General features: G+C 34.7%; 3 protein-coding genes across 7 annotated transcripts; 1 reads left to right on the top strand and 2 right to left on the bottom strand.

The window, feature by feature from the left end:
• The first annotated feature begins 200 nt into the window (after positions 1-200).
• Positions 201-3,745, top strand: LOC105767698 (uncharacterized). 3 transcript variants are annotated; one of them, XM_012587285.2, is made up of 6 exons: positions 201-388; positions 1,189-1,671; positions 1,762-2,160; positions 2,428-3,027; positions 3,153-3,284; positions 3,448-3,745. In XM_012587285.2, exons 2-5 carry the CDS (start codon positions 1,210-1,212, stop codon positions 3,282-3,284), a joined length of 1,593 nt encoding a protein of 530 aa, XP_012442739.1. In that variant the 5' UTR covers positions 201-388; positions 1,189-1,209; the 3' UTR covers positions 3,448-3,745. The 3 variants fall into 3 exon arrangements, with proteins under 3 accessions (XP_012442739.1, XP_012442736.1, XP_012442731.1); XM_012587282.2 differs by having other exon boundaries at positions 201-382; positions 3,153-3,280; XM_012587277.2 differs by having other exon boundaries at positions 202-388; positions 3,153-3,280.
• Positions 3,746-3,964: 219 nt separating this feature from the next.
• On the bottom strand, positions 3,965-6,307 carry LOC105767721 (uncharacterized). Of its 3 annotated transcripts, none has more exons than XM_052633474.1 (6): positions 6,111-6,307; positions 5,955-6,049; positions 5,794-5,854; positions 5,446-5,561; positions 4,723-4,769; positions 3,965-4,510 (listed from the first exon to the last, which is right to left on the bottom strand). In XM_052633474.1, exons 1-6 carry the CDS (start codon positions 6,145-6,147, stop codon positions 4,411-4,413), a joined length of 456 nt encoding a protein of 151 aa, XP_052489434.1. In that variant the 5' UTR covers positions 6,148-6,307; the 3' UTR covers positions 3,965-4,410. The 3 variants fall into 3 exon arrangements, with proteins under 3 accessions (XP_052489434.1, XP_052489435.1, XP_012442755.1); XM_052633475.1 differs by having other exon boundaries at positions 6,145-6,300; XM_012587301.2 differs by having other exon boundaries at positions 5,446-5,515; positions 5,751-5,854; positions 6,111-6,290.
• Positions 6,308-13,554: 7,247 nt separating this feature from the next.
• On the bottom strand, positions 13,555-16,729 carry LOC105767689 (inorganic phosphate transporter 1-4). The gene is made up of 2 exons (XM_012587267.2): positions 16,517-16,729; positions 13,555-15,418 (listed from the first exon to the last, which is right to left on the bottom strand). The coding sequence occupies exon 2, from the start codon at positions 15,367-15,369 to the stop codon at positions 13,747-13,749; it is 1,623 nt and encodes a 540-aa protein (XP_012442721.1). The 5' UTR covers positions 15,370-15,418; positions 16,517-16,729; the 3' UTR covers positions 13,555-13,746.
• Between the last annotated feature and the right edge of the window lie 3,654 nt (positions 16,730-20,383).

Genomic DNA, 20,383 nt, shown 5'->3' on the forward strand with positions numbered 1-20,383 from the left:
CTTAATAGTCTTGTTGAATGTGCATGATTAGTTATTGAGCTAGCTTCGATAGATAACTTGAGAAAATAAATTGATTCAAACCAAAATAAAATGATTGTTTGTGATATTAAGCAACAAAGTAAGGATTAAATCCTTAATTTGTGCATCATATAGGGGCTAATAGCATAATTTACCTTTATATATATAAAATACTAAAAAGTTAAACCCTAAGCTGAAGAAAAACTTTGAAGAAGGAATAGCTTTCATTCGACGGTTCCTCTCAGTCTCAGCTTCCCTTGCCTACTTAGCCTCAGCCCACAGCCACGCCTTCTTTGCCGTTGTCGTTGGCTCCACCCACAGCTGAGCCGACAGCTACTGAAATTAACCCACACCAACCGTCACCGTAAGTGTAAGTTTTCTTTTGCTACTGAAATCTATTGGGTTAATCCTGTATTATATGTATATATGTAATTGGCTTTTGGTGTATATATATTGGGAAAAATGGAGATTTACTGCAGGTACTTAATAATTTTCTTTTGTAGTAGCGCCGAAGCTTAGGATAATCACGTAAAAACAGTGGTCTTGTTTTGTACCATATGTTTGCATAAAAGTGGATGAGCTTATTGGTGAAGCATTATAGTTTTTTTTGGAACTCCAGTCAATACATCATTTCGGTGAAACGTTATATCTATTTTTTTTTGGTTAAATCAGTGATGATTTCTAATTTATTTTCCCCAGAATATCTTGGGAAAATGGGAACATATTAGTATTTTTGTCAACTTTTCTTTTCTGTTTTCCGAGTATATAGCTCTTGCATAGAAATTTCAGTTTCTGGGTTAATTCCGTTAACTGACTGAACGTCCGATTAAAGCCAGATTGGTTATTGTGGTTTTCTTTAAGGTTGTTTTGGTTCTCGGTTCTCAATTTTTCAAAGTTGATTAAGTCGGTTTTTGGAGTATTTTAACCAAACCAACTGATTGTTCACCTCTGTTCGGCTTACTTATTAGAATTGTTATTGTATGGTCATGGGATGGGTAGTTCGGCTTAGGTTCAGCCCATGTTTTGACCCTAATGGCTGATTGAACCAGAAATGGAATTGCAAGCCTATTTGAGATTGTTGATTTGTGATGATAAATCTACTAAAAAAATTGGGGTTTATAGTGCACTAATAAATATAACATCTCTGTTTTCATTGTTCCATTTTTTCAGTATCTGAAAAAATACCTAATAATGGGAAAAAAGAAATTCATCGATAAAAAGAAATCAGCGACATTCCAACTACTTGCTCGAGACTCTTCTGATCCCAATTACAGTGACTCACCTGGTAGCGACCGAGTCTTTGTCCGAGTCGACAATAATCCTGTCTCCTTCGACACCGTCTTTGATGAAGATAATAATTGCTATAATGACTGTCAATATGATAATGAGGACTCTATATTTGCCGATGCACCCAATGACAATGGTGACAGTGGTGACGATTATGATAGAGTGTTGGGAAGCTCCTCTCGTATGGTCGTGAACGATAAGGGTGCATTGCCGGAGAATGTCAGGAAGGAAATTTTGGAGCTAGGGTTTCCAGATGATGGTTACAATTATTTGATTCATTTGAGAGAGATTAGAAACACCGGTGGAGGCTCTGCTTTCTATCATAACCCTAAGTTCAAGCCTGACCAGCTTCCTCATGATGTTAAGGTTGGTTCAAGTTACCATTGTTCTTTAAATAATTTTGTGTAATTTCTGATTAATTTATGTTTGATTACTGTTTTTGTGTGTTATGCTCAGGCCTATGATGCTTCAAGAGTACAGATATCAAATTCAAAAGGGAATTATAATGAGAGATCGATTTACAGTGTTGCTTCAAATACACTTAATGCTAGGGTGAACAAAGTGTTTGATCCTGAAGTGGCTGCTCTGCTTGATGATAGTGATTTGTCGCGTTTTGGATCTGATATTGAGGATTTGGAGGAGGATTTCATTGTTAGGGCAAACACTGGTGAAGAAGGGGAGGGTGATGAGAGTGGTAAGAAGTTGAATTTTGTTGAAGATTTTGAGTTTATTGATGCCAGTGTTAAGAATGCTGATACGAAATCCGGCAATCAAGAGATTGCAAATGAAGTAAGGAATTACCAAGGGGAAGAAAAGCCACGCTCCCGGCGCCTTTTGGATGAGCAATTCGACATTGTGAGTCTTTTTAGAGTAATTTATAGTCTATTTTGGTTTTCTTGATTCCATTGTAATTTGTGCGTTTAGAACTTATGGAATTGAAGGTTTCCTTTCAATTTAGGAGTTTTATTTCGAGAAATTTTAGTTATGTCTATTTTGTTTAGTGTATTTCCTTGAATTAGAATGTTGCATGAAGATTTTACCTTTTGCTTGCTTCCTTTTGATTGAACTTCAAGAACATCATGGTACTAATGATAATTTTATCGAATTCTCTGGTTATTGCAGCTTGAACTTAAAGAATATGGCTCCGATGACGACGATGATGATTGTGAGGGTTACATGGCTGAAGAAGAAGAGTTTCTGGCAGACAAGCTGAAAAATGTTCTAAATGAAAATGATATGGATGATTTGGAGCATGATGATGTATATAAAGCTCCTGCTGATTTATTGCATGGTAGTAAGAGTCCTAAAAGCAAGGAGCTAACTGCTGATATCATGCGTCGTTGTGCTGAATACGCCGAAAATTATGAAAATGAAAGTGAAGATGAAAAAGTGATGGTTGTGCAAGAAAGCAGCGATGAATCAGAACAATTTGATTGTGAGAGCATCATCTCCACGTATTCGACCCTTGATAACCACCCAGGAAAAATTGAAGCTCCGGGGGTAACTAGGAAAAAGAAGTTAGCTGAAACTGTTTCTGGGGCTTTGAGTGCCAAAAGTCAGGTGATATCCCTCAGGGGAAAAGAAAAGCTCCCGCTAGACTTTTTACCTAATAGCAGGAAGGCTACAGCAGAAAAAGTAAAGATTGCAGGTAGCATAATACCCGAACAGCATAAGAGAAAGCAACATGGTCAGGAGACTAAGGAGGAAAAGAAAGAACGGAAGGTATCATATCTATTTGCATGCGTGTTTGAGTGGTGTTCAGCCTTATTTGCTTGGGAATGTATTTAATTGCTTTGAAATGATGTTTAATTTGTTCACTGCTGAATGGATGAATTATATGCTTTCAGCTTGCTGTAAAAAAGGAACGAAGTGAAGCACGGAAAATGAAAAAGGCAATGAAAGAGCTATACCGGAGTGAAACCCAGCAAGCTCAGAAAGTAGCTGCTATATCTGGCCCATCTGCCATTCGATTAATGTAGGTAGTTTACTGTTTTACAAAATTCACGTTGTGTGGAATGATTGGTTCAAGTTGACAATTTTATGACCCCCTTTTCCAAGTATCATTGATTTGTTTCTTGCAATCATAGACAATTAAGAGACAATTTGATTGATAGTTTGACTTTTGATTTTTGCTTTAAATAGGTGAATGTTGAGATGGCTGTTGTTTGAGGCAGTTTCTTCCATTGGGGTGCTCTTATTTGCTGCTCAGGTCTTGGAGCATCCATGGTTGGTAACCATTAAATTGTTAGTTTTCTTTATATTTGATGCTTTTTGAGTTGAAAAATGATGGAAAGCATGGAAGAGCTCTGCTTTTACGTGCATCTTTTTGGGTAGTGTGTCTGCGTCCGAATGTTACTTCAATATGTTTGTCCCTAAACACACTTGGATATCTGCCTTTTATTGATTTATAAATTATATTACGAACTTGTATATATTTTTATATTTGGGTTGCTTGAATATTTTATTTTTCTTTAATTTTTATATCAATTAAATTCATAGAGCGTTGCACGGTCGAGATCTTATCAATATAATATTTTCACAGATTTGAAGTAACATATATCCATTTACTTCCCTAATTGCAAGTCTACTTGAGATTTTGGTGATTTAAGAGGCTACCATTAAATGCAAGATTAGCAGGCAATTCAACACTGAAACCCAATTTAGCTTTAAAATTCTAGATTCTTTAGCAATTTTTTGTGTTCCAAACCAAGCATACAATCATCCAAATTCAACCAAAAGCCTCAAGTTTTTAAGGTTCTGCCCCCCTTAGAATATAAAAAATAAGGATCCAAAGCAACTAGAATCTCTGTTAAAACGCTGAGTAGAACAAAACAAGACGAGACTAGTTGCCAGAACTAGCCCAGAAGATTCAGACCATAAGGGTCATTTACATTATCACTCAACATTCTGCCCATATGAACCCCTGATTCGATTTTGAGCACCATGAAAAACCAAAATCATTTTTTCATCTGGCATACTTGAAAATCATGTTAATAACCTCTGCCATCACCGGTTGTTGTGATACGAAAACCATCTAAGATTGGAAGTTAAAGCTTGAAAGCTTTAAGGCAAGGCCAAAAAGTACTTCGTTAGATTCAACTCATTTCATAAAGTCACATCAGGATCATCATCATAGTCATAATCTGGTTCACTGAAGTGTCGCATTTTCTTTGCTTCTCTACCTCTTCCCTTCTTCGGTTTTCCTCTGTAAAGAAAACAGGGACATATAAAATTCAGAACAAAAACAAAATTAATGCATTTAATGCTCATTGGCAAAGTAAACTTGATCCTTAGACCGAACAGGACCAGTCTAATTTCCCATCTGCTAAAACACACACACAACAACAGCAACAACAACAACAACAACAACAATAACAACAAACAATAAACATCAAGAAGGGAAATGTGTTGAAGCACCTGCATATTACAGGCTCACCATCTCTAGCAGTGGCAACCTCTTCAGCCTGAAAAAACAACAATAGCAGCAAAAAATCAGTCAGAAAAATCTCACAGTGAACAAAATTCTGAAGAAAATAAGTTGTAGACATCTCCAGCTACTTGATATGGCCTTAATCAGCCAGTTATAGATCTAGTTTGAAACTTTTGGTAGGATTTTCTGTAGAAGGGGCATCAATGCATAATTTTGTTGCACTAATAGCAATATGAATCTTGCACAAAGTTGCAATCAGTTGATGAACTCCTTGTGGGTACTAGAATGGTTGTTGCTCAATCTGTATCTGAGTATGCGATAGTAATGCAAGATGATACGAGCCCCTCGTGAAATGAGGATAAAAAAGAAACAGGAAACACCCCCTCCTTTACAACCAAAGAAAATGCTATAGATAAAATGCAAATGCTATCTCGTTTATATTCTAACATTTTCATCCTATTAAAAGTCATAAATGCTTATAATGGACATGCAAAATCCTACATAAAGTAAGGCAACTTGACATTGCCTATAGCCCCGTTCTTCGGTTATAACAATGTACATCCTGAAGCTGAGTATCAGTTAGGTCCAAGCGGTTGGAGAAATCAATCTCATGTACTTCACTTCAATTGACATGAACAGGAAGTAGATATGCCAGCAAACAAGAAAAAAAGAAAAGGATGGAAAGCAACTTAATAAAGAAGAATACGCACCACTGGAGAAGCGACCGATGATAATGAGAACAGCCTGTCTTCAGGCTGGAACTTTCTGGACCGCTTCGAGCTGCAAATCAACTTCAATAAATGGCTGACGCATAACATACAAATCCCTAAGACAAATTTACATTTAATTGAATTCATCTCAAGGAATTTCAGACAATGTCTAGGAATGGAACTTTAAAAAGTTCAATTTTTGCAGATTTAAATCCTAAACAAGCATAATATAAAATTAACATTAGATAGGCAGATAAGTAGAGGAAAAACATAAAGGAAAAAGTGTTAAAGCAGGCATTCCATACAGGGCAGTGTTCTTATTAGATGAAGAGAGGAACCCCTCAAAACCTTTCAAAACATTGCCGCATTGACCTGGATCCTGTAAATAACTAGTCTCCATATCGTACACCTGCATTTAGCTTTCTCACTTACATTCAAAACCAGAAACAGTGATGTAAAATATAATCTAATTTGAACCAAATTGGGGGGAGGGGGGAATATGAAATTACTTGTCTCTCGATGTTTCCAAGCTCTTCTTGAAGCTTAGCTCTTCTACTAAGCAAAGTAGCCAGCATAGCCGACGGGGTTGATGATCCTCTCTGACCTGAAAACAAAGATTTCAATTCTTCTTTAATAAGAAAAGCAATCGAAATTAAAACATTTACCTAGAAAAAAAGAAGAATGTATCGTAACGGCTACCATTGTGATCCATATTTTAGCGCGAAAAAACTTTTGAGATTATTTAGAACCCTAAAATTCTAAAAGTAGGGTTTCTCCCAAAATCTTGATTATGAAAGCTTTGTCGGACTCGGATCGGGTTCCGAAATTCAAACCTGGTTTGAAGGAAAAAAGACCCCGTTTTTCCAAAAGGGTCCGAATTGTCTACATCAGGTTGTCAGATCTTCTGGCCAATACAATATCTCCATTTGTACTGAGTTTGACCGTTAGATTGGGTTAGCTTTAGAAATACCTTTTTTTTCCATAATACAAAATTTGATACGCGGCAACAAGAAGACCAAGAGATTCAATGGGTGATGACCTCTTGGACGGCTGAGATTCGCCTAATAAATTGGTTTGAAGGTCAAAAGTAAACAATAAAAAAAGTTGGGCCGGGCCCATGTTGAGTCTAAATTTTTGCATCAACTTGGCTTGACCTAACCCATGATTAGGTTTAGTTATGTGGTAAAAAAAAGACTGTTGTTCTCTCTCTTTTTTAAAAAAAATAAATAAATAAATTGATAAGTTTAGTAATTTACATATTTATCTAGTAGATAAATAACAAGTTATATTTAAATAAAATATTGATAACTTGTAAACTTGTTAATGGGCCGAGCCGGGAAGGCCTACATGAAAAGAGAGAGGGTTTGGGCAAAAAATAAAGTTTTTTGTCCTCAAGTACCGTTTTTTTGCTATTTTTACTGTTTTACTATTATTTCACTATTATGTTGCTACTATTTTGTTGTTATTGTTTGGATATTATATAACTATTGCTTTATTATTAATTTTGCTATTATTTTAGAGGCATTTGCTTGTTAAGTTACACCTATCTTAGTATTGTTTAGGTATAAAAACTTTTTTTAATTTATTTTTACTTTGTGGGGAAACATTTATTATAATGTTTTTGGTGTTTTTGATGTATTGTATTTTTTAAATTTTTTATATAAAAATAAAATAAAAAATTTTAGAATGGGCCGGGCCAATCCCAAATTTAACATCTATAACCCGGGATGGACTTGGGCAAAAAATTAGACCCATTTTTTAGGCCAGGCTTAGAATTTTGTTAATGCCTACCCGACCCATAGATTGGTCTAATAATCTGCATAAAAAAAAGATTAATAGCTTTAATAATTTACATATTTATCTAGTAGATTTCACTTTTTTTTCAAAACACATTTTATTTTGTTATTAAATAAATGAAAAAAAGTTTTTATTCACAAAATATATATTGTTTTAAAAATTTCCTCAAATAAAAACTCTAGAAATTATAAAAAAAAATCAATACTTCACATCTAAAATCTTTTAAAGTATCAATTAATGGGTAGGACTTTACTTCTCATTTTAAAATAAAAGATATGGAAGGTGTTGATTCTCTGAGTTGTTGTAATACTGCTTACCATTTCTAATATTCTTACCATCATTTGCAGCAAAAACCATAGCATATACTAATGTGAAATCAACTCTATATAAAGTAGTAATTACCAAGCCCACCATCACCAAATTTCATCTTTTCTCATTGTTGTTCATGATTAGCATGGAGAAGAAAGGTTTTAATGTTAGAATGATGCTACTTTTTCTGGGTTTATGTTGCCTAATCATTTCTTCTGCTGCTGTTCCTACAACAAATGAGGGTAATTTCTTAAATTTTAAGTTTGGAAATAAGGAATTATTCCCTTCTTCCGTCCAAGATTTACTTGTTCAGGTTATTTCTCTTATCTTTCAAGTCTTAAAATGGAGGAGGATGCTTTCAATATAAATTTTGCTTTTCAGGGTTAGTTTAGTATCGTTTTCTAAAAGTACTTTTGGGATTAAAAGTGTTGCTAAACAAGATGCTTCTGATCTTTTCAAAAGTGCTTTGGGGACAAAAAACTGTTTTGCAAAAGCACTATTCGGGTAAAAAGCAGAAGCAGAAAATTTTAACTTTTTTGACTAAAAAATGTTTCTAAGAAACCATACTAAACTGGCGCTTAAATTACATCTGCTGAATACTAATTTGTAGGACTTGAAAAAATCAAGTGAAGCTGAGGAAGTGTTTGGGGAATATTTAGGACATGAATTCAATGAAGAAAGGATGCTAATGGAAATCACAGATTATCCACCAACTGGTGCCAGCCACAAGCATGAACCCTTTCCACCTCCACCCGAAAACAAAAAACCCTAATTTGTTAATATTTTCATCCAATTGTTAAAAATAAAAGAATATTTTATAATTAAGGAAATGTTTTGTTGTGGAATGGTAATTTAGTTATAGTTGATTGGTATCGGTCCGTCCATTTCGATTAAATACATTATTAAAATTTCATAAAAAAATTTTAAAAATTTAAAATCTAGTTCAAGTGGTTGTTTACCCTATTTAACCGATTCATATTGGTTTTTGGATCAATCGATTCAAAGCCCTTCTCCAAATCGATCTGATCCAACTGAAACGACTTTGATTTTTCTTCAATTGTTGAATCGTATTTAAAATATCGGTTATAAAATATGTTTTTTTTTCTTAGCATCAAAAATACATTTTCAATTTTCATTCAGGCAAACATGTCATAATACAGATAACACTTGTACAAACACAAACACCACTTGTAGTCTCACACAAACATTTCATAATACATTTTAACAGCATAAAGATTTTCTTTTCTATATCGAATAAATAATTAAACATTTTTAATTTATACAAAATTAAATATTCAAAAATCTACGATAACATGACATGAAATATAAATGACATATTAAACAAAAAAAAAGTTGTGAATGATAGCATGAGATAACAACAAACTCAGCATGACCAACAAGTCCAGTAAGGCACATGATGATGACCAAGTCTAGTGGTGTCAAAAAATGCGGTTTCGAGACTTTGTTTTTTTATAAACCGAGTCTGTAAATATTTATGGAGTTATTATATTGTTGAATTGAAATTTAGTTAAGCAGTTTAGCCAAAAATGTGGTTAATAAGACCCAGAGACTAAATTGTAAAAGTTTAATCGCTATAGACTTTTAATTAGAATAAGACTTGGGGACTGTGATAGAAATTAACCAAAGGATTAAAATGGTAAATAAACCAATTCTAAATGGACGATAGTGGGATGTGATGTTAATTGTAATTATTTTAAGTTAATTAAAGATTAAAGTTTAATTAAGCATGATTAAGTTAATTAATTAATCTTAATTAAAATTAATCATAATATATATAGGAAATGTTAGTGGAAAAAGATGGAAATCATCTTCTTCTTCAACCTTTCTCACCGTCCACCATTGAAGAAAGGCTTTGAAAACTTAAGTTGACATTTAACCTTAATTTCAAATAAGTCTCTAGCCATTTTTCTTTGATTTTTATGTATTTTTTTTTATCATGGGAACTTGATTAAGCTAACTCATGGATCAATTTGATCAACTGGTGAAATTTTGATAAGTGTCCATTGTTGAGAATTGAATGATTTAGGTGTGAAATTGATAGAAATTAAGCTTACTTTATGAAAATGACTGAATTGTAAACCTTAATTGTTAGTTTCGTACATTAGAGACCAAATTGAATAAAATTCAAAACTATTATAAAAATTCAAAAGGAATAGAAAGTATAAGGTCTTTAATGAATAAATGTGAAATCGAATTTTAATCCGAAGCTTTAGAATTAAAGTTAAGCTAGTCCCGATTTCAGAGACTAAATTGAAACTTGCAAAATATGCATGAATTAATATTTGGTTGTGAATCGGGTGGAAATTGATTATTTGATATGTTTTGTGAATGTACGTAGCTAACGTCGACGTGGAACCTTCAAGAGGGAAAGGAAAAGTGAAAGTGATCGACGAGTGATTGAAAACTCTAGTTTGTACATTTATGACTTAATGTGATGTTAATTGATTGCATTTTCATGTTATCTGCACATGGGAATGTCAATGTGAGTATATAGTGATAAATTATACTATTGGAGTGAGCTTGAATGTGAATTACCGAGATAGATGACTAAATTAAACAAAATGTAAAATAACATGAATTGCTTGAATTATGATATGTGCTATGAAATTGGGTGAAAATGTATAGAATGATATGATATATATATTTGACATGTTAATAAATTGGATTGTGATAGTGGATTTTGTTGAGAAATGATATATGTACTAAATTATAAATGGAATTGAACATTGGTACCCTAGTAACTAATCGAGTTGAGTTGGATATAGTTGGTATGCCATAGGATTGGTTTATGTGCGGATTATGCACTTATGCACCAAGATGTACCTCGTGTGTCGGGATGTACTTCGTGCGCCAGGATGCACTGTGTACCAGTATGCACTTTGTGCACTAATAATGTGCTTCATGCACCAATATGCATGTTACGTGCGAGTTACCCTATTTCGGTTTATTTGATGATGCACTTCGATGCCAGCTTGGTGGGTTGGTGGGATAATCCAAATATTCATTTAAGTCTGAGTTAGATTAATAAGGGTTGCAAAATGTAATTTTGGTAAACAAGATGAATGTGATAACAATTGATGTTATTGGACTAATTTATGCTTAAATGTGAGTGGGAAACTGAAATCATATAGTTGATTGTGCAAATCAAAAGAAAATGTGCCCTGGGGGTCAAGACAAATGCGAATTAGTCGACAAACTCCATAAATGAGTTGAATGGTATGAAATAAAAGTAAAAGAGATTATTGCCATGGAACATGAATAATATGGTGTTAATAACATGTGGTAAAGTTACATAATTGTGTGTTTGATTCTTGATATATATTGAATGATTGGTAAATGGTAAAGAAGTTAGAATTGGTCATTTATGTGCATTGTTGGATAAGTTGGTTGATAATGTCTTAGTATGCTTACACATATAGATTGATGATGGAAAATGGTTGACACTTTGGAACATGATTTGGTTAGATATTGAGCACATGTATGCATGGTTTGTCTTGAAAGATATTGTTAATGCTTATGTTATATGTATCTGTTTTCTCAGCTATGGTTTGTTTGTTTCGTGCGTTGGTACAAGTATTCTTAAAGCCCCAGAAAAGTGAAGTTAGCATCTAGACGATAGCATCGATTCAACCTAAGTTTGAATAGTCTTTTCCATTTTGTCAATGGCATGTACCTAGGGATGTTTTACTCAAGGTTAGAAATGGTCAAAAATGGTTTGCATATAAGTTGTGAATATGTGAGTTTGCTTATAATCATATATGGAATTGATATTAATGCTTTAGTGACTATGTTTTAGGTAAGTTTGAACGTTGGAATAGCTTAATTGGAGCATTGGGGCCAATGGTTATTATGTATGTTGAGTTGTTGCCATTGGAAAATAGGGGATTAGTATTCTGCCTTGGATGTCGCGACTTCTCTCATTGAATGTTGTGAGATCAGGCCATCTCGTTGCGACGTCGATATTGTTATATTTTGAAAACTTTTTAATTTGATCATCAGGTTGGGAAGCTTGGCTACTGTTTTCAATATCGTGACACCAAGCCTTAGAAGTCGAGACACCCACTTGAAATACTTTGAAAACTTTTCAGTTTAGTCCTAGTTCGACCCTAGGATGGTATTGAGTTTTCATAAGCTCGTATCTGACCTGAAATGATATATATATATTGTGTTTTAAGCTTGTAATACTTGTAACTAAATGATTAAAGATGAAAATTGTATGTAATCATTGTAGTTGCTTCAACAACGAATGTGATAGCTTGTAGTTGAGACCCAACGATTATGGTGTTACAGAGTAGCAAAACCTAAGAAGAAGCTCTCGACCGAGGGTGCCTTTTAGAAGGTTGAATGATTATATATTGAGTGCCATGTCAGCTGAAGCTAGGTCAGAGGCATCTAACGGTACTAGCAGAAAGGAATGGGAGATATTACTTATAGGGAATTGTTGGAAAATCAGGTTTGAAAGACACAACGAAAAATAGGTTTAAGGAAACTTGGAGTTTTAAATTTTTTCTCCAAAATAAGAACTTAGTTGTGTTATCTAAAGTAATAAACACTTAATCAAAAACGTACATTTATGGTTCGTTTAGGATGAACGTTTCGATCGAGTAGTCTTTTCTGCTATTCTCAAGTTTCGAATCAAAATTTTTTTCATAAATTACCAGTGAGGTAATTTTGTAATTTCTCTAAACTTCTAATGTCAAGTTGCAAATAACAAGAATATCTCTAAAATTTTTCTGAAATAATTTCTTCAGAGAATGACTCATACTCTCTTTGTATAAGAGGATAATCTATTTTGGCGTATTCAAACCCACATCCTCTTACACTAACAATAATACTAATGTCAAGTGAACTAAGACCCAATTGAAACATATATATATATAATTCTAACTAAAATGAAGTTTCACAACTCCTAAACATAGTCCAATTCCATTGATATATATAAATATATATTTTTTCACGTTGATAAAGTTAATCGTGGTTAATTTTTTCATCCATTTTAGGGTGATTTGTCAAAACAATGTAAGTTCAAATGTTAAAATAGACGAAAAAATAAATTAAGAGCTAAAATGATTTTTTTTTTGTAAAGTTGAAAGGCCAAATAAACAGTGGCGGGTCTTGACATTAAGTTTCAGGTGTGTAACTAAAATTTTTAAAAATTTTGAAATTTAGTAAGAAGTTTTAAAAATTTTGATAGGTTTAATTAAAAATTTTAAAAGATTTTATGAAATTAAAAAAAATTTAAGAGTTTAATTGGAATTAATAAATTTCAAAAATGTGGGCCTAACGAGGATGGCCTCTGTAAATAAGTCATTATTCGCTTGACAAGAGGCATGTCCTCTGACTTTTTCAAAAAAATCAACATGTACACGCATTTCCCATGGTGCAATGCCACTCCCTTCACAACCGAAAATAAATATTAGATAAAGTTGCACTCTATGGGTAGGTTTTCGTATTTATTTAAATATTATTTTGGATAAAATAATATTTTTGAAAAAAAGTTAAATTTTTTTTGTTTCTGCTTTCGATTAAAATAGTGTTTTTTGTAAAGTGTTTTTTTTTCTTAAAAGCAATGTTAAAAAAGTTAAATTTCGTTGGCTGCAGGAAGGAGATTAGGGCGTTTTAGTCAGATGGATGAGTTGCCTTGGCTCAACGTTATTGCTAAATTGAATGCAACCAAAGAATCAGAGCACGGTGTTTAAAGTCTTGACACCATCTTTGAAATCCTTTGTTCATCATTAAAATAAGTAATCAAAGTCAAAGGGGACCAAGCAAATAGTGGCTTCCATAGTCACTCACCTATACTTATGTGCCTGTATGTCGAGGCTTTGAATGGGCTTTTGTCATAGAATTGAACACCTAACCATTGGTTGAAAAAAATGGCATAAACAGACAGATTGTGACGTATTTAGTTTCACCTCATTAACAGAATCTCATCCTTCATTTCTGGGTTCAATTCTGATGGCCGTTCTTCACAAAGCAATATGTTGATAAATGCAAACCATAGGACTTTTTCTATTATAACTCTCAAATTTAAGGTACTGAAACTGAAAAACTTTTTAAGTTGGGAAAAAAAAAAAAACAGTGAACTGAAACTTGACATCTAAAACTCTACTATATAGCAGCATATTCAGGGCTTTACAACGGTGTTCAAGAACTGGTTCATTAGTCCATGCCTTAAGCAACTGGAGCTGTCCTGCGGCCACTAGATGATGGCGGCTCTGCCTCTCCTTGTGGTTCGTTATCTTCGTTCTCGCCTGACATTTCTTCTAAAGATTTTCCTTTTGATTCTGGCACCAAGAAAGTGAAGAGGAAGCCCAAGGCATTGACTACACCTAATACAATAAGTGAATTCTTCACCCCAATGCCTGCAGGGTACCCTGCATCTGCCTTGGCTTTATCCTGGTTCTGAGCTAAATACAAGAACCCGAATGCGCCAACAATAGCACCAAGCTTTCCCGAGGCTGCTGAGATACCGTGGCAGGTGGACCTCAACCTTGCTGGGAAAATCTCGGCTGGTACGACGAATGTGGTGGCATTAGGTCCGAAATTCGCAAAGAAGAAAGTCAATGAGTACATAATAACAAAGCCGATTCGATTGTCCTTGTGGGTCCAGTGGTCATACGGGATAGCCAGTGCAAACATAAACACAGTCATGAAGAAAAATCCCATTAATTGGATGGCAAATCTTCCCATCTTATCAATGAAAGCCACTGTGAACCAGTAGCCTGGTACAGTGCTGCAAAGAGCAATCAGTGTTTGTGCCCTTGCAATTCTGTAAACTTCATCAATGGCATTCATGGACTTTGCAGAAGGAATCCAGCCAATAGCACTAAAGATATCCTTTTGGAACAAATTCTGGCTGTAGAATGCAATGTCAAGCAAGAACCAAGTGCTTGTTGTTCCAAGCAAGTGAAGACCATGACGTTTAGCAAACTCCTTAGTAAACAAACCGAATCCAGATTTCTGCTCTTTTATTTGCTCAATCTTTTGTGGCTCAGCCTCAATGTCCATCTGTAGGACCTTTGACATATCAGATGCGGCCCGCTTTGCATTCTTAGCAACAAGTGCAGTGTAACGAGCAGTTTCAGGCATCTTCATCCTCCAATAGTAGGTAAGAGCAGCCGGGAGTGCTCCAACCATCAAAATAATACGCCAAACATAGTCTGCTTGCGGAACCGTGGAGCGAAGCGCATCAACCTCATACGATGGAGCTTCAAACATGGCGTTGAATGAAGAGGATAATATAATTGCAAAAATACCACCTGCTAAAATTCCAAAACCTTGCATTGCAAACACTGCCGCAATGAAAGCCCCGCGAGTCTTCTTGTTAGCATATTCAGACATGATGGTGGCAGACAGTGGATAGTCGCCACCAATGCCAAAACCAAGCCAAAACCGGAAGAAGCAAAGGGTTGCCATGACAGATTTAGGGGTATGACCAAAAGAGAGACCTGATGCAACAGAGCATATGACCATGAGCATTAGAGTCATACCATACACCTTCTTTCGGCCTAGCTTATCACCAAGCCAACCAAAGAAGAGCTGGCCTGCTAGTGTTCCGCAGAACGCTACACCATTAACTGCAGCCGATACATTGGGAGGCAAACTTCCAGGCTTCTCCATACCATCAACATGATAGTATATGCGGCCAAGCAATTTGGTGACAAGAGATATGCAGAAGAGATCATATGCATCAGTGAAGAAACCCATCCCAGCAATGATGATAGCTGTGAAATGATACCATTGTGTTTTGGCTACATCAAGAGCATTAAGCACCTGCAATTGTTCTCCCGCCATAGCTACCTAGCTCACTCACAACCTTCTTTTATCTATGCTATCTCTTACTCTGCAAAGATATATATAGGCACAGGTTACAACCAAATAAAATAAAATATTTAATCAAAATATCATTTTCCACTGTAGACTTTTAAAGCTCTTGTCTGACTTTCCTTAGCCAACTTGATTATCCTACATCCTAACATTAGGTAGATTCATCCACCAATAATTTGTTACAATTACAAGTACCATATTAACCCTCATATATATACATATATAAACCCAAACAAGTCATATTCACACTAGGCCATCACCATACCTATAGTTATACTCATAGCCTTCCCACCTAAATATACAAGGGAGACCATACCTATGCTAAGCAGATCATGTGGAAGTAAGCCAACAGAATCCTATATAAAGTAAGAAACAAAAGACACGCAAGAATAATAATTATGATGAATATTCGGGGAATATTATTCTAAACAGGCAGTTTAAAACGATTCCTATGAAGGGGATACGTATCGTTGAATAACAAAAAAGGTATGGTGAGGAAAGGATGAAGTAGTTGTAGGAAATTTCCATTCTTTTTAACTCTTTCAAAGTCTGATTTCTCACTATAAGCAAGAAAAAACCTTTTTTTTACTTTGATTCTTACAAAGTCCAAGGGGGGTGGAAAACGTATTATTGTAGAATTGAAAAACCCCAAGAATATAAATATAATATTAAAAAACCAACATTAAAATAATGTGATTCTATGTTTTCAATAAAGTGTTGCAGACAGATCCGAAAGTTAAGATACGAACAAAAAACCAGGACGAATATCAGTCTTTTCTGCATGATTTACAAAAATCCCATAAAACCATTAGGAAAAAGCTCCCAAAAAATGGCTAACAGTGAATAATAGAATCAAATCAAGACCCTGATAGTAAACTGGGGTTTATCACTTTTAACAAAATGGAATCGTGCAAAGAAAAAGAAAACCCAGATGTAGGAAAAAGCTATTTCTTGTCCTCATTAATAAAAGGCAAATCCCATTTGCATGCATGGACCAATAAAGAAAAAAGAACTGAGAGCAACCATAGGGGTAAAAGATCAAAAACAAGAAATACAGAATCATGGAGAGGGAGATAAAAGAGGGGTTGAAGCATCATAAGCTTGTGAAACTAACCGGTGTTTTTTCCGTCTGTTTCTTGAAGAAGTGAGAAAAAGAGGGTAAGGAAGAGGATGGGAGGCAAGTGAAAGAGCATGGAAGAGTATTTATAATAGAGGGGGAAGCAACTTAAGAAGTCGACATATTCCGAATGGCAATCGGTATATTCCGCTAATTGTTTGTATAATATTAGAGATTCAATCGTGATACAATTCAATCCTCCCACTATGACTCTGACTCTGCCTTTTTCACCTTTTTCCTTTCCAACCTTTTTTTTTCCTTTTATGAACTAATTATTACTTTTTTTTTTGGGTTTGCATTTTAATTTTTAAGAACCAAAAAATATTTTCTCTTACTAAATTACAATAAGAGGATAAAACCCGTATAATAAATACAATTAACGCGACTCGAATTCAAGTCATATCTGGGGCAATGAAAATCTTTAACTATCAGGCCATCACATAGGGTTACTTAAAAGATATTTTTTAAAGAAAAGGATGAGATTGGAACTTAGTGAAACTAACCGGAAAAAGTTGCTAATTCTTAACCGAAAGTTAAGAATAAATTGAGCCATTGAAATTAATTTTCCCATCGAATTCCTATTCCTTAAATGCTGACATAAAAAAAATTAGCAGTTTAGAAAAGAGTATATAAAAATTATTAAAAACTATTATAAAAATAAATATATAACTGTAGAAAATTATAAATTTATTAAACATTATTAAACATTATATAATCTTGTTGATACAAAGTACAGTAAGGGAGGAGGAATAAGTGGTAGTTCTATGGAGGCCGGTTCACTTAAAGAGGTGGAGAGTCAAAAAGGAGCAAGAGGACAGGTTGACCGAGAGAAAGAGAATGAATTTGCTCAGAGTAACTTTAAGGTTGAAAAGTTAATCCATTTTTCATCGGTGGGAGCGTATTTATAGGAGAGGTCCTTTTATAAGGAAAGTTGTCATCATGTAGAGCGTGAAAGACGTGCACTGTGGAACTCATTTTATTATGTCTTTAATCTATACGAGGTTCTTACGCTCGAGTGGACCCCTTATTGTATCAAGAATATGTTTACACTTAAGGGGTGTTCATCTCATTATCAATGAGTGGAGGGCTTGTCAGGAGTGGTTATCTGGCAAGTGGCATTGATAATGAAACAGTGTCTCTTTTCTCGCCGGGACGAGTGGTTAACCAAAACATTGTCTCAGGTAGAGTCAAAGGAGAGGTTAACACCTCTTAAATTGCTGACATGTGTCCAGGTGGCGGAGGAATACTACAAATATTATTAAAATATTACAAATTATAGAAAATTAAAATAATTATAAAAAAATTACTTCTGTTTTTCCTCGCACATCATTATTGACTTCCCTCACACCAGCTCTTTTCAATCAAAACTATTACCCATTATTAACTTTAAGCCACCAAGCAGTAAACTTATTATCACTCAAACTCCTCGTTACATCTTCTACACAAATTCAATTACTATTACACTTCAAGCTCCCCATTTACTTCTTTGGATCATCTGGGTTTCAACATAAAAACTTACTTTTAAGAGTTAATTTATTCTAACGTTTAGTTAATTTACTATTACTGTCCCAAAAAAGTAGACTCCAAAGTTCAAGATTGTGAAAGCCGCGTGTATTGATTAAGCATATTTTTGAAGGAATATTCCATTTTTATTATTTTATATTTAGATTTGCTCTCATCATGATTTAATCCTATAGAATAGTAGAAAAGGGTATTTAGTTTGTTTTATCTTTTGGAGAGTAATAGTTATCCCATTGAATTGCAATACAGAGTGAAATTACATAAATTTAAATTTAGAGAAAAATTAAGAAAAAATTGATGGTAAAAAGAAAATAAAAATACAATTTTCTGTTCCCATTTATATAATTTTAAGGAGGAATAAATGGTTGTGATGTGGCAATTCAACATAGGGTAAGGCAAAGAGCTGTTATTCTTGATGAGTTGGAAGGAGAGATTGGAGTTGGGTGGAAAAGATGGTTCTAAGTGTTTCGGTGTGGGTTCTATCATCTCTTAAGTGCAATGGTTGAGCTCATATATGAAAAACAAAGAAGTCCACGAGTCTTGAGCTTGCTAACGATAGAATCATATTTTATTTTTTTTTGTAGTGGCAGTGATGTAACATTTTAGGTCGATGATATGACATCTTAGGATAATTCGGTAACCAATGGGCTCGAGGCTCCATGTGCACCTGGTGAAGATGGTTTAGCGAGGGTTCGTCATAGTGTTGCCTGACATCTAAGGTTCGCTTGACGTAAGGATCGCGTAACGGAGACACATGTATAGTATGTGGTTTACCTATTAAGGACACATGTTAGGGCTCGCGAATGTAGTATAACAATTGCCCCCCATACAAGGGGAGGTTATAAAGTGACTTTTTTGAGTCTGCTAAGAAAGGAGGCTAAGCCTATTAAAAGAGGTAGGTTCGCTGACGTGAGCTGTAACTTTGTTGAGGTTAACTTTGAAAAATAATTATTTATAAAAATTTTAATATAGAAGCTTGAAAATTTTCAAATTCAAAAATTGAGTTTTACTATTTAAAGGGAACTCTGAATGTAGATTTGGTGAAGAAGTTTTGAGAGCATACACTGATATGACGGTGCATCTATTGGGTAATTGAGGTGATCAATAGTGATGACGCAAAGAAGTTACGTATCTCATCATGAATGGCTAAATTGTGCTGCTTGTTGGAAATCGCGTGAGTGTCGCATGTGTTCTAAGACTCTAATAGCTAGGAGTTTTGAGAAACATGTATGTAATACTCAATTTTTGCCCAAGCCAGATAAATGTGAAAAACCAAATATTAATATTAAAAGTCCAAAGTCCAGATTACAAAATCAAAAAAATAATAAATTAAATCCCAAAATAAATAAACCCATCACGCTAGCCCAAACTCTAACCCAAAACCTAAATTTAATTTAGCCCACTAGCCTAAATACCCCTAGCCCAATAAGCCCAACCTAAATTAAAACCAGAACCAAAAACCTTAGCAGTATCCAGCTCTCAACACCGCAACAGCCAAGCCCTCCCCGAGCGTACTGCGCCACTGCCCACGTACGTCCCCTCCGAGCTTGTACTTGCACAACAAAAATGGCAACAAGCAAGAAAATCAGAAAATCGCAAATCAAGGCCAACAGATAACAAAATAGATTTTTTTTTATTTTATTTTCTTATTTCATTTTGGCTATAAAAAGCCATTGAAAATTTGTAAAAGGGGAGGATTGGAAAGAAAAGAAAAGAAAAGAAAAAGCAATTAAAACAGAGTTTTTAAAAAGGTGATCTAAGATTTCTCTTTCTTTATTCTTTTCGATTATTTCATTTTTTTCGATCTATTTATTTATAAAAAGAATAGCGATTAAAAGGAGGGATTGACCTTCATGATGGCGTCGTTTGAATCCTCGTTCGCTTCGTCATAATCGGAGTTAGGAGCGGGGACTGTAAGGCTAAGATTGGCGGGGTTTCAAGGTGGCGTAGAAGCTAGGGCCGAAACCCTAGCAGAGAAACATTTAGTTTTTTATTTTTATTTTTTAGGGCTGCAAATGTTTTTTTTTTGGGAAAAATTGATTCAAATAGTGGTACCATATGGTACCGTTATGAGCAGGGGCTCATAGGTGCTGAAATGACGCCGTATTAGCCCTGACCAGCGCCGACCCGACTCGATTCGAAAGAGATCCGCGTGTTTTTGAGGTCTAAATGGGTAATTTATGGTTTCAGTCCCCTCGCTTTCGTAACAGATTCAATTTGATTTTTTTTTATTTTTTTTATTTTGGCCCCGCAGTTGGTTTTTGTTTCATTTTAGCCTAGGTTGCAGCGCCGCGTTTTGGAGGGGTAGGGAATATTTCCCATTTAGTTCCCCATGTTATCCAC

The sequence above is a fragment of the Gossypium raimondii genome, chromosome 7, assembly GCF_025698545.1.
Source record: "Gossypium raimondii isolate GPD5lz chromosome 7, ASM2569854v1, whole genome shotgun sequence".
Lineage (NCBI taxonomy): Eukaryota > Viridiplantae > Streptophyta > Magnoliopsida > Malvales > Malvaceae > Gossypium > Gossypium raimondii.

Bases quoted from the DNA above. Each gene is read 5' to 3' on its own strand.
- LOC105767689 (XM_012587267.2), bottom strand. From the start codon at position 15,369: ATGGCGGGAGAACAATTGCAGGTGCTTAATGCTCTTGATGTAGCCAAA.
- LOC105767698 (XM_012587285.2), top strand. From the start codon at position 1,210: ATGGGAAAAAAGAAATTCATCGATAAAAAGAAATCAGCGACATTCCAA. The intron at 1,672-1,761 runs GTTGGTTCAAGT...TGTTATGCTCAG, and splicing joins AGCTTCCTCATGATGTTAAG to GCCTATGATGCTTCAAGAGT. The intron at 2,161-2,427 runs GTGAGTCTTTTT...TGGTTATTGCAG, and splicing joins TGGATGAGCAATTCGACATT to CTTGAACTTAAAGAATATGG.
- LOC105767721 (XM_052633474.1), bottom strand. From the start codon at position 6,147: ATGGTAGCCGTTACGATACATTCTTCTTTTTTTCTAG. The intron at 6,050-6,110 runs GTAAATGTTTTA...CTTTGTTTTCAG, and splicing joins ACATTCTTCTTTTTTTCTAG to GTCAGAGAGGATCATCAACC. The intron at 4,770-5,445 runs GTGCGTATTCTT...TTGTTTTTTCAG, and splicing joins CATCGGTCGCTTCTCCAGTG to GCTGAAGAGGTTGCCACTGC.